The sequence below is a fragment of the Lepisosteus platostomus genome, chromosome 6 (genome assembly GCF_059453375.1).
Source record: "Lepisosteus platostomus isolate fLepPlt1 chromosome 6, fLepPlt1.hap1, whole genome shotgun sequence".
Lineage (NCBI taxonomy): Eukaryota > Metazoa > Chordata > Actinopteri > Semionotiformes > Lepisosteidae > Lepisosteus > Lepisosteus platostomus.
In genome coordinates, this window is record NC_142616.1 from 42,842,772 (window position 1) to 42,855,514 (window position 12,743).

A 12,743-nucleotide genomic window follows, 5' to 3' on the forward strand; every position below is an offset into this window, starting at 1 on the left:
AGTGGAGTGTCCAGAAAAGCGCTATACAAGTGTAAGCAATTATTATTATTATTATTATTATTATTATTATTATTATTATTATTATTATTTATGCATCAGTTGGTACCTTTCGTTGTAATTAGGCGAATGGTGTGCCTCTCGGGATTTTGCTGCAAGCTCACAGTCAGGTGTTTCTATTGCTTAAGTCAAGGAAAAGGGAACCTGGACTCCCACCCTTCGAAATCCAGTGGCGCTCAACCAGCAGGATTCGGGACAGCAGGGTCATTGTATGGAGCCTAGACTATCAGTGCTCCACTATCAGTACTCCGCACTCTTATTTTTGCAGTTTGTTACCACTGTTTACCGTTGACCAATCATAATGGTTAAGTGCCTGTTGAATGCACTGAAAGTCTGGGTAAACAAGTTTCCTACAGCTTTATCTTGCTTTGCTCTCTTTTGCTTGAAGATGTTTTACTTCTTTTTAAATACTGACGTGAATTATGCAAATGCAGTAATTTGATTATTGGTTAGGAAAGGAAGAAGCTTGAGATTTGCAGATGAATTCAAAAGGAAGACCTTGTTTGCCACATATGCTTGTGTTTGCAATGCTTTCATTTTGTTTTGATGTTGGTCTGCACACAATTGCTTAAAAACCTAGAACAATTGCAAATTTTCTTTCAATTGCTTTTCATGTGAATGGTAATTAAGGGTTCGTGACCATCACTTCTCCTTTCCTGAATATGTGGATGTGCTAGTATAAAGGGTTCTAGTTTGTTTGTGTGAACTGTGAACTTAAGAGATATAAACGACAGCCATTCGAAACACGTTTGTTTTGTTACTAGTCGCTTCATGACCCAAGAATTTCGTCATTTTTTAAAAGGATTCCAGAGAGCTGGATTCAGCCATGTAGCTGTGTACCTGTCTCCAGGCTCTCTCAATCCCCTGTGTAAAGAAGTATTACCTTTTCTGAATGTTCCGGAATTTGCCTTTCACTCAAAACGCTGATTCCTTGCATTATTGCTGGTAATAGATGACTGAAATGACTTGATAAATGCCTCTTAGCATTTAGAATACCCATGTTAAACCCCATTTCATCTGATCTCTCGCAGGCAGTAAATGTTAATTTCTGCTTATTGCTGATTAGAGGATTATTTGCTTTATATAACCATAACATGATTAGAGCAGTATTGATTATTTCCTTGGCTCTAGGAATTGCTGTCAAGAAAATAAAAATCAAAAAGTATTCTTGACTGCTCTCAATCTCTAAATTATGCTTCCCAATGACAGCTCTTTGACATAAAAAGAACGATTCAGTCTTCTACTTATAATGATTAAATAAGTAATTTAATCATTATTCACACATCCAGCATCCAATAACATTTTCAGACAAAGCACAAGAAACACCTGTAGGATGAGGCGGACCAGGCTGAGTCTGTCCTGTGGGCCATAGTGAGATATAGAAATCAGAGCCGTGTCTTGACAGCGTCAACAAAAATCAAGCCACAGAGAGAAATTACAAAAAGCACAATGTTTTGTGGAACATGTAAAGCTGTTGACAGATGAGAAAGGCGTTTTTCAGTTGTTCAAATGTGCTGTTTGACGATTTGCCTAAAAAAGAGTCTCCATATTAAAAGGCTTACCTGTGTCAACGAGATGGGTGGAGAGATGACTAAGTGAAACGGCATAAAGTATTCTAGGAATGGAATGAAATATTTAGTTAACCTTTAATGTAATTAAAATTCTTTTTTTAGTGTTTTTGCCTAATCTTCTCCTTTCTACTCAAACCAGGCACTCTTGTGGATTTAACAGTGTGACGGTGAAGGGGTTGTTGAGGATTTTAACATGTGTTATTTTATTTGTTAAATTACAATGCTCAGACTTAATGGGCCTTGAAGCTTAGGATTCTAGCTCAGTGGCACCTATTGGAGGCTGCCAAGAGAGCTCACAGGGTCTCTCTTGTGACCTGTTGAAAGTGCCTGCTTGTGAAATTTGACTTTTGACTTGGGTTTTTCACTGCTCTTAGCATTTGGATCTGCATTCCTCTGGGAGCAGATATTTGCACGTATGAAGTCAGTTCTTAAGTTAACGACAGAACACACAGAGGATTGTGCTCTGCTTTAAGCACCAAACTATTGGCCTGAGATTGGAGAACCCAGCAAGGGCAAGGGTTGTGCTAAACTCTCAGATCGGCGCCTTTATTTTTTAATGACGCTGCTAAAATGCAAGTAGGACTATTATTGATGTTAAAGTATCAGTGGCACATAGATCCAGTCATTGAAGTGAGGAAGTTAACTCTTGGCACGCCACTATTGAAAGGTTGGAGAAAACTTAATTACATTTTTGCGTGTGAATAGTATCTCAGTATATGCTTTTTAACAATTACATCAACATTGTTTCTCCAAATACATAATCCGGAATGCATCCGTATAATTTATATAACACAGCTAACAATTATGGCAGGTAAAAAACTAAGGGTTTTGCGTTTTCAGCATTTAATTCAGTGGAAGTGTCCTAAGTGTCTTGTGCTGGTGTGAGTGAAGTCTAAATACTGGCTGCACATTGGTGGGGAAAGCTCTAAATTGTAGTTTCAGTAAATGTCTGCCTCTCTGTGATTTTGTGGTAATGTACTTTCCTGACAGCTGGACACCTGAGAGGGTGTAGCTATTCAGTCTATACAGTCAATCATCTGAGCCGCATCTCGGTGCCAGCATAAGAGTCTTACCTTTCAAGGATCTGCATTCTTTGCCATTTTCAGCATTTTTCCACTTTCAGGGGAAGCTGAGAGACAGTGTTGTCTTGGAGTTTTGCAGAAGCTGTTGCCTTCTAAGTGCCTTTGTGTGGCTAAAAATTATGCATTTAGTCCTGACCCTAGATCCGACGTTTTCAGCTTGAGGACTGTTGCTAGAGCCATTTCTGTGGATGACCACAGAGTCTGGCCACCGCTGGCGATTGCCGGTGACCCCACTGTTAGTCTTTCCTATGTTGCCATAATGAAAAGGATAAATCTGAACACGAGTTCAGCTGACTTGTCTCTTAAGTCAGAATGCTTTGAAATGGGCAGCATTGGAGGCTAGGCAGTTAGTGCCATTGATTCGCAGCTCCTCAGTCTAGTTCTGACCATGGGTGTCTGTGTGGAGTTTGCATGTCCTCCTAAATATTTTTTGAGGGGGAGAGTTGTGCCAAGTTCTGCAGTTCCCTCCCCCTTTCCACAGCCCTGCTGGCTAAGTCTCAATGGCGGCTGCAGAGGATTCCTGCAGTGGTCTGGTATCCCGACGGGGTGGAGGGGGGGCTGTCACGTGCCTCCCATGTGCCTCCTGAGCCTTCGTGATAGGCTTCGGCTCAGGGTGTCCCTCAGCAAGATAAGCAGCTTACTGAGAGTGAATGGATGCTTTGAAGACTCAATTAGAGAGAGAGAGTGATCCTGTCATCTGTAGTCCAACTAATAATGAAATAGGAGCATAATACATTTTTTATCATGTAAACCCTGTGCAAATTCTGGAATTATAAAAGTACACTTTCATAATGAAAGTTCATGTAATAAGGAAACTGCAAAAATCAAATCAGTCTTTAATCCTACATGTATATTTAGATTCTACTGTAGCCAGATGTTATAATTATTACCATATATTTTTGCATATGTAGATCTTAAAATGCTTCCTTGCTTTGATAGTGCATGATGAAACATTTCTTCTGCGAAAGAAATATTTGAAGGAGTTTCCTTTTTTAACTTTTTCCCCCCCAATTACCGATATTTCAATTTTGCAAATTTGCACTGTTTAATAAATCTCAATTTGCTCAAACATACTGATCGTCTTTCTGATTGGTGGCGGAACAGTGAAATATCTGATTATTTAGATTATATGCAGGTTGCAATATTCAGTGAGACCTAGTTTTGTAAGGGCCTTGTTTGCTCATTAGATATCACTTGAACAAACTGCACACTGTTCTTCTCCATTTGAAGAGGAAGGTGTGACTGACAGGCAGTACTGATGCTTTCCTCCTGGCCCTCAGGCGTCGGCGGTGTGTCTGCGAGCCCCAGTGTCCGAATCGCTGTCCAGGTTGCAGAGGGACCAGCTGCAGAAGTTCGCCCAGTACCTCATCAGTGAACTGCCCCAGCAGGTAAGACTGGACAGCTCTCCCCTTCCGACAGATCAACCAGTACCTAGTCTGGTTTTCATTCCAGCTGAGCTCTTACTCAGGCTCATTGAGAACCCTTCATCAAATTATTTTCTTTAGTATGTCCCTTTTTTCAAACTGTTTTTCACTACTCTTCTCAAGGTACAATTTAAGGATGCATCAGTATAGCTTAAACTTCATTAATATACCCACATTCTGTATGGGTTCAAGAAGATACAAGCTCCTGCTCTTTACATTAATTGTTTTTAAAGGTGGCTGGTACAGTGTTAATCCTAATTTCAGAATAAAATAGTATTTTCAAGCATTTAAATGAGAGATTAAGCAAACTGGAGTTAAAGGGTATGATTGGCCTCAATAATTAAGAGATTGAGTGGAGCTAAAATCAGAAGCCTGTGTCTGTGAGCAGGCTGTCCTGTTATGTCTTCCAGATCCTGCCCACAGCCCAACGTCTGTTGGATGAGCTGCTGTCATCTCAGTCCACAGCCATTAACACTGTCTGTGGAGCCCCAGGTACAGCCTTCACTCACATCCTCACACTCCTCTCTGATAAGATGAGCACCTAGTGTTTAAAAACTAATACTTCAACAAATTTGTGAGCCTTTTTTTGCAGGCTTCTACAGAGTTTTGCTATATTAAAACGAGAATCCTTGAAATCACATTGCCAGTTGTATTAGTTCAAGCATAGTGCTTTCAGTTATAGCTTGTGCTCCTTTTTGGGTTTTGGATTTTATTACTGCTGTTTTATTTCAGTGTCAAGGCAGAAAGGTATTTTACTATAATCATTTCAGTGACATTAGTTCATGTGTGCACCACATCAGTGTTTTAACTTGATTTGCAACCTCATAACGGACATTCTGGTTTTAGCCGCCATGAGATTTACAGAAGATCTTTCTGTAATTTTAGACTGAAATGGCAGTTAACTCACTGAGTGAAATGTAATTGTGTATCTGTCCAGATCCTACCGCGGGCCCGTCCGCTTCTGACCAGAGCACCTGGTATTTGGACGAATCGACACTCAGCGATAACATCAAGAAGACGTTGCACAAGTTCTGCGGGCCTTCGCCTGTGGTCTTCAGGTGAGATGTGTGCCGGAACAGTGAACCAGACTGAAGTCTCACGGAAAAGAAAATCACTTGTCAGTTCAGGACTTGAAAACACTCAACGGAAACATTATTTGGTTCTGTTTGCTGAAAAGATTTTATGTAATTGAGTTGCCTGCGCTGTAGGTGCCACTACATGATTGTTCATCACATACAGTGAAGGTTCCTGCCTTCTCTGGCTGAAAGTGTATTGATTGCCACTGGCACTGGCTGGTAAGGTCTGATCTCTGTGTAGTTTAAAAGCACAGCTAGGCTCCCGCGGAGACTTTTACAAGGCGCACTGGAGTCTGCGGATTCCTGCTCTTGTGCAGAAACCTCTAATGCCTGAATGGCTCCTGCCTCTCCCAGGGGCTGGATGAGAAACAGAGCAGCAGACTCAAATGAGTTTTGCTTTTTGGACAGTAAAGCTTAGCTGCAGATTCCAAGCAGAACATGTGTGAAGCGTGAACTTCAGGAGCGTTAGGGGAGCGCAGATAGGGTAGCCGTTGTCAGATGAGGCGCACCTCCTTGTATGTGACCTGGTATCTCTCCACAGTGACGTGAACTCCATGTATTTGTCCTCCACCGAGCCCCCAGCCGCTGCAGAGTGGGCCTGCCTGCTGAGACCTCTAAGAGGCCGAGAGCCGGAGGGAATCTGGAACCTGCTGTCCATCGTCCGAGAGATGTTCAAGAGAAGAGACAGCAACGCTGCGCCGCTGCTGGAGATCCTGACTGAGCAGTGCCTCACTTACGAGCAGGTGCAGCACGCACAGATCCATACCTGGGCATGCATGTAGACATGCTGAAATGAAGGCATCTACTGTAGTGACACCATCCTACTCCCACACCAAGCACAGACACAGTTTGCCACAGTGTTAAAATAGTCTGTCATCAGTGAACTCGTACGGGCAATCTTAATGTGATATTTTTTATGTAAGTTGTTCAGTGATACAGATACTTGAATGTGGTGAGGTATTGTTGCATTAATAGAATAATTAAAGGTAAGAATTAAGGTAAGAGCATGTTACAGCCTACAAAATGTGCACATTTCTTTTGGTGTCTCTTGAGTGTCCTTTGGGACGTACCGACCGATGCTCTACCTTGGAGCTGTGTGTTTGACCGGATACTCCCCACCCCCCAGATTATCGGTTGGTGGTACAGCGTTCGCACGTCCGCCTCTCACAGCAGCGCCAGCGGGCACACGGGCCGGAGCAACGGGCAGTCGGAGGTGGCAGCCCATGCCTGTGCCAGCATGTGCGACGAGATGGTGGTGCTTTGGCGGCTGGCTGTGCTCGATCCCACCATGAACCCTCAGAGGTACGTGCACACACTCAGGAAGAGGCTTTCACAGCGCCGCTAGCTTTGACAGCAGGGATATTGAGACAGCAGTCTAGGGTGCGTTATCACTACCGGCCCTAGACTTGCCTCCCGGAAGTAACTTGAGATCCACTTGTAGTGCTTTCTGCAGCCATCTAATGTTCCTTAAATGCATCTCATCAAAATGGTTTTGCCTTACTTAGCTGGTCAGACAAATCTGGCTTTAATTTTGGATAGCTGACATACGTTTTAGTGAAAAATGTTGCATCGTGACATTTGTAGAGTTTCTGCCATTGGCAATATTACTTAATATTTCATGGCAAGACGTATTAGAAAGCAACTTTATTTTTTGCCCATTAGTAATTCTGGGTTGATTGTTGTGATGTGTACCTTATTACCCATAGCCTTGCTAACTCTCTCTGCCAGATATCACGAACGGTCTTGCTTATCTTGTCGCATCAGTTACTTTGCCTGCTTGCATTTGTCCAGCAATGGTTGCCAAGTGTACAGTCATTAGACAGAAGGGATGGGTATGGTCACCTGCTGATCTTTTGGTCTCTCTCTGTCTCTAGACGCTGGGAGCTGTGTGCCCAGCTAAAGCAATGGCACCTGAAGGTGATAGAGATTGTCAAGCGTGGGCAGCACCGCAAGTCTCTGGACAAGCTGTTCCAGGGTTTCAAACCAGCCGTGGAGTCCTGTTACTTCAGCTGGGAGGTGGCCTATCCCTTGGCCGGCATTACCTACTGTAGTTCTGACAAAAAAAGTGCCTCCTTCTGCTGGGCCAGGGCAGTGCAGCAGCAGCGGGGAGGGCGGGCCGGGCTGGGGGATCCCCAAGAGCCGGGTGGGGGGACCGGCCGAGTGGTCGTGGCGGAGGGCGGGGCCAGCTCCGAGTACAAGACCCGCATCACTCATCCCCCTCAACAGGAAGTGGCCGTCAGGCCCAAAGAGAACATCGTCGGCAAAAGGAAAGGACTGCCCTCAGGGGGCGGCAGTGGGGTACTGGTGCTGGGAACTAGACTGGGGGGGGCGGTATCCTTGTCTTTGGATGACAGCAAAGGTATGTACAAGTCGAGCGGCGGCGGATCTGCCTCCATTGGTGGCAAAGCCAAGCTCACCCAAGGAGGCAAAACATGCGGTGGCACCATGAGCGCTGGCAGCAAACATGGGAGCAGCAAGCGCCGGACCAGCAGTGAAGACAGTTCCCTGGAGCCAGACCTGGCCGAGCTCAGCATGGATGACGGGTCCAGCCTGGCACTGGGCGCGGAAGCCAGCAACACCTTTGACTTCCTTCCTCCCCCACCTGAAATGCTGCCTGCCCCGAGCCCCTTGCTGAGAGAGCCCCGAAAGTACAGCAGTTGCAACAGCCCCAAGGAGCCCCCTTTTGAGGCATCGAGGGTGCCCCACGCTACCCCGGCTGCAGAGGCCTTAGCCTGCTGCTCTCAAGAGGGCGCGGCTGTGGCTCTGCAGAAGGAGGCCGAGCTGGAGGTGGCTCTGGAGAAGGAGGTCGAGGTGGAGATGGAAGAGGACGGGAGCGAGGACCCCATCGAGGACGGCCAACACGCCGCCGCCGCCTCTGCCAAGCCACCCAGAAGTCGCCAGGAGGAGGAAGCAGACCGAGCGAAGGGGGCCCCTGCCTTGGAGGCTGCTGCAGGAGGGGAGGATGATTACCAGGCGTACTACATCAGCGCGGCCTCGGAGGAGGGGGGTGAGCGAGGAGCCCCTGACGGCAATCCTGAAGAGGAGCCGGACATCTTTGCAGGGATCAAACCGCTGGAGCAGGAGGGGCGCATGGAGGTAAGGCAAAGGAGGCATTGCCTTTACGGAGTCCTTCCGTTTAAACCCAAGCAAAAGGAATCCCTTTACAGAGGGATTGTGAGCAATAGAACATAAGACAATAGAGAGTAGACTCAAGCAGGAGCATCTGGGGGGTTTGGCCTAGGCCTAGTCTTGGCCTAGAACAGATGCTCGTGTAAGGAGGTATGAAAATGTGAGATGCTGGAGAATGCCCCCGTTTTGGACATGTTCCTTTAAATACGTCAGGTCTGTCTGTAGTAAGGTGTGATTCTGCAGCAGTTACCTCTGAGGAAGCATTAGCCATTCATGTGAGATGTTTTGAAAACAGGATAAATAAGATCTTTCCACTAGTTTTTGACCACAATGTTCAAGTGGTCTTAAGATAACAGTAATATATGGGGCATGTAATTTTGTTTTTTTTTCCTTTAACTAAAACAAAAAAAAGTTTTCTAATTTTGTACGCTGTCCAAAAAAACTTTTCAAAGCCATCTCAAGATTGTTAATATCCTGAAAATCGTTTATACAGTATCTACCAGTTAGATGTTAAGGTTACCACTGGAATTGGTGGCATATATATTGGTGGCATAGTGCAGGTAGACACCTCTATTGCAGGTGCCCGTAGTTTATATTTTCCAGAGGTACTAGATCACTGTTGTTTTCAGCTCAAGGAAAGTGTATTTCTCTTCTGATTCCTCTGGGCTGGTCAATCCACCTGTTCTGCAGTTTGGGTGATGTAGTCACATTTAGAATGCTTGGTATGATTCTGTGCCATTGTGCAAGGTTTAGTAGGACTTCCTGAAGCCGTTTTACATACAACATGTCTAAAAGGGCTTAGAATTGTCATCAACCAATGTGAGTTACTTGCTTTTATTTCCCAAGGCGTGATTACAGCAGTGTGAAAGTTTTTTTTTCCGATGTTGACATGTTTTTGTTGTTTTAAGCTATGTAAGAGTAGTGACATTGGAGTGTCTCCTTGTTCCAGGTATTGTTTGCCTGTGCGGAGGCTCTCCACGCCCATGGCTACAGTAACGAGGCTTGCCGGCTGGCTGTGGAGCTGGCTGGAGATCTGCTGGCCAACCCTCCTGACCTGAAAGTGGAGCAGCCTCAGACCAAGGTGCTTGTTCCGTCACCTTGCTGCTGGCACACACAGCGCTGGGGCAGAAAGACGAGCTAGGCGCCCAAAATGTCCAGAACAGGGGTGGCCATCTCCAACCTATGAAGCTACAGAGACTGTTGGCTCCGCCTGAGATCTGATATCTGAGTTGTTTAATTACTCCATTTACACATTAGCTGGATGAAAACCTTGTTTATATTGATCTATAAAGGTATTGGACAAAAATATGGAAATACTTGGTCAAATGAGGTGCACCACCATTTGAAGGTCTTCCACACAGGTGTGGCTCACTCCATTAATTAAGCACATAACACCCCAGCATGCTTCAGGTCATGTACAGAGGCCAAGAGAAGATCTCAATTACTTTGAACGAGGGACAAATGTAGGGGTGCAATTGGCAGGAGCCTCATAAAATGAGGTGAAATCTGCAGGCGATGTCTTGTACAGTGAGTGTGTAAATAGACTGCCATTTATTGTAGGAAATTGTGGCATGGTACACATCAGTTTCCTGCAGACCTGTTTAGGCATTACTGCATAGCACAATGATGCCCAATGCAGCACCAGGGGCTGTTTTTGACTAATGACCTTCTTCAATTGGTACAGTGTGGATTTAGTGTTTGACGACATTTATGTGAAATACCTTTAAACTGATCTTAAAGCTGGCATTCCCGCAGTCGGGTATCATTTGTCCTAGGCTCATGACAAAGCTGGTGGGGGTGTCCTACCTAGTCAAACCTAGCAGAATAATTAATTGTGGACATTTTTATTGTCATGCTTTTAATCTCCAGGAGTTAACAAAACTATTTTCAGGAACCTTTGCGTTCCAATATATTTCACTACCTTCTAGTTGTCTACCCAGATGTTTTAGTTATATTACTTTGTGATTTTGTTTTCAAGTCAGTGAAAATAGAAATGCATGTAACTGAACAAAAGACATGCCAGCATTGTTACCTAAAGCTGATCTGTGTGCTGCATGTGTTTGTGTTGCTCTGTGTGTCGCAACAGGGCAAGAAAAGCAAGGTGTCAACCACCCGGCAGACCCAGGTGGCCACCAACACCCTTTCCAAGGCGGCCTTTCTGCTGACGGTGCTGAGCGAGAGACCCGAGTACCACAACCTGGCCTTCAGCACCGGCATGTTCACCCTGGAGCTGCAGCGGCCCCCTGCCTCCACCAAGGCCCTGGAGGTAATGGGGCTGTTTCCGGACCTTTCTTTCTTTTCTTCCTGGCGCATGATTCGCTCTCATGACGAGTGTGCTAAAGGCCAAAAAAATTAACCTGGCTTTTTATGGTTTTAATTACTTTTTTAAGTTAGATGTTATTTAACTTGTTGATGTTGCTGCTGCTGTTCTGTGTTTTGGTGACTCCTTTGTATAGGAGCACACATGCAAATAAGCATTTCATTGCACTTGTGTGTATGACAAATAAACTTAACTGAACTTTTGTGCCGTTTGTCTTTTAACACATCACAGGCACTGTGGTGCTGCTTAGAGGAGAGGCACGTACCCTCACTACATAAGCTCCCAGGAGGCCACAGGGGTCAGTGTTCCAATGCTTGCGGCAGCACTTAGCCAATTGTGAGCCAACACTGGAGAATCCCAGTCTCGGTCGGGCTTGAACCTGTGAGGTTCAAACTGGGGAGGCCCCTTGGCACAATTCTGAGATATTAAGAACACGTAGCAGCTATTTTAAACCTAATCGCTTGGAATTGTTGACATTGTAGCCATGTAGACTGCGGGGTCACCTTTTCATCTTTTGCTGCTATGTATTATGCAACTCTTCCACTTCTGACACGTTTGCTCTATTTGTGGCTTGGAGGTCAGACGTCTTTCATGAGGGCAGCGGCAAGGTCAGCTCTCTCTCAGGCCATGAGGCCAGTCTGCCTTCGAACCGCGTCGGATGTTTGATTCATGTCATTTCTCTTAAGAGAGAAATAAGGACATTTTAATTCTTCACTGTGTGGCCCCTTCAAGACTTTGTTAGAATTAGTGTTGAAAAAGATTTTTCTGGGTGCTGTTTTGTACTATTGAATAACAGTGGCTTACAATAGTATTGTATCCCCCAGTCTACTCATTCGTCTCCTCTTCTTCCTGATAACTAAACTTCTTTGCTTCATCCAGGACACGTGAGTTTTATTAAAATTCTCATGCAAGTCCGCTCTTTTTGCCAATTCCTCACGTGTGGATTCTTGAAGCACAAGTTTTCTTGTTTAGGTTTCGATGGGGCTTTGAGGCCCTCTGGTGACTTCAGACAAAACTACAGCTGTCTCTCACAGCCGCCTTGTAGTGGCTCCAGCTTGAGAGTGGACACTGTCCCCTGTGCCTGCAGGTGAAGCTGGCTTACCAGGAGTCGGAGATTGTGGCCTTGCTGAAGAAGATCCCTCTGGGCCTGGTGGAGATGAGTGCCATTAGGGACCGGGCAGAGCAGCTTCGAGATGGGAACTTCTGTGATTACAGGCCTGTGCTGCCCCTCATGCTGGCCAGCTTCATATTTGATGTGCTCTGCACTCCCGGTTAGTGGCACCAACACTGCAGTTACAGTAAACAGTTTCATGTTTGAAGGTGCTCAAGTATCACAGAAACCGGACAAGTGATGTTTAATTGTACAGTTAAGTCATTATCGACTCAGATCACTGGTGATTTACTTGTGAAAGTCAGTACTCGTTCTGCCACTGGTCATCAGGGCCAAGAAATTCATGCTCGTGGATGTATAGCATCTATTTTTATAGTTTGGAGCTGCGTTCTTTATTTTTACATTGGTAAGACTGTGTGTGCAATGTGATTTTGGGGAGGCTTTTTTTCCCTGATTTTTGTTTTCCCCCCTGTCCTATTTGTCCAGTGGTTTCCCCCACGGGCTCCCGCCCCCCGAGCCGGAATCGTAATAACGAGATGCCAGGCGACGAGGAGCTGGGCTTTGAGGCTGCAGTGGCTGCGCTGGGTAAGTTGCCACGGCCTGGGCCGTGTCGCTTAGCTGCTGACCGCAGCAGGTCACTGGAGACGCATGCCTGCCAATATCACAGCACTACAGATCTAAAGCAAATACCGTTGATGGCATTAAACAGCAGGGCTAGAATTCCCAAATATCAGCTAGTACACAAATTCGAATTCAAAAGGGAACAAACCCATTTTATTGTGTAGAAATGCCTGCTCTACTTTTATTCGATTACATTAACGTTTAACATAGAAAATGTTTATTTTACATTAAATATGCAGAATGTGTTACTTGAGATAATTGATCATTTATTGGACTCAATATGGGATTATTGGCATAAAACAATTATTCCTGTAGAGGTGTAAAATAGCCCTTTCATGCTGTATATTTAGAC

General features: G+C 45.2%; 1 protein-coding gene across 4 annotated transcripts in view; it reads left to right on the top strand.

The window, feature by feature from the left end:
• zswim8 (zinc finger, SWIM-type containing 8) overlaps positions 1–12,743 on the top strand; it is a 52,662-nt gene that overhangs the window by 24,366 nt on the left and 15,553 nt on the right. For all 4 annotated transcript variants that reach the window (XM_088635927.1, XM_088635926.1, XM_088635929.1 and 1 more), the window contains exons 5-14: positions 3,991–4,098; positions 4,545–4,626; positions 5,072–5,192; positions 5,752–5,953; positions 6,337–6,512; positions 7,085–8,306; positions 9,289–9,420; positions 10,426–10,605; positions 11,747–11,930; positions 12,257–12,355. In XM_088635927.1, the coding sequence (XP_088492053.1) occupies positions 3,991–4,098; positions 4,545–4,626; positions 5,072–5,192; positions 5,752–5,953; positions 6,337–6,512; positions 7,085–8,306; positions 9,289–9,420; positions 10,426–10,605; positions 11,747–11,930; positions 12,257–12,355 (2,506 nt within the window). The remainder of the gene's footprint in view (positions 1–3,990; positions 4,099–4,544; positions 4,627–5,071; positions 5,193–5,751; positions 5,954–6,336; positions 6,513–7,084; positions 8,307–9,288; positions 9,421–10,425; positions 10,606–11,746; positions 11,931–12,256; positions 12,356–12,743) is intronic.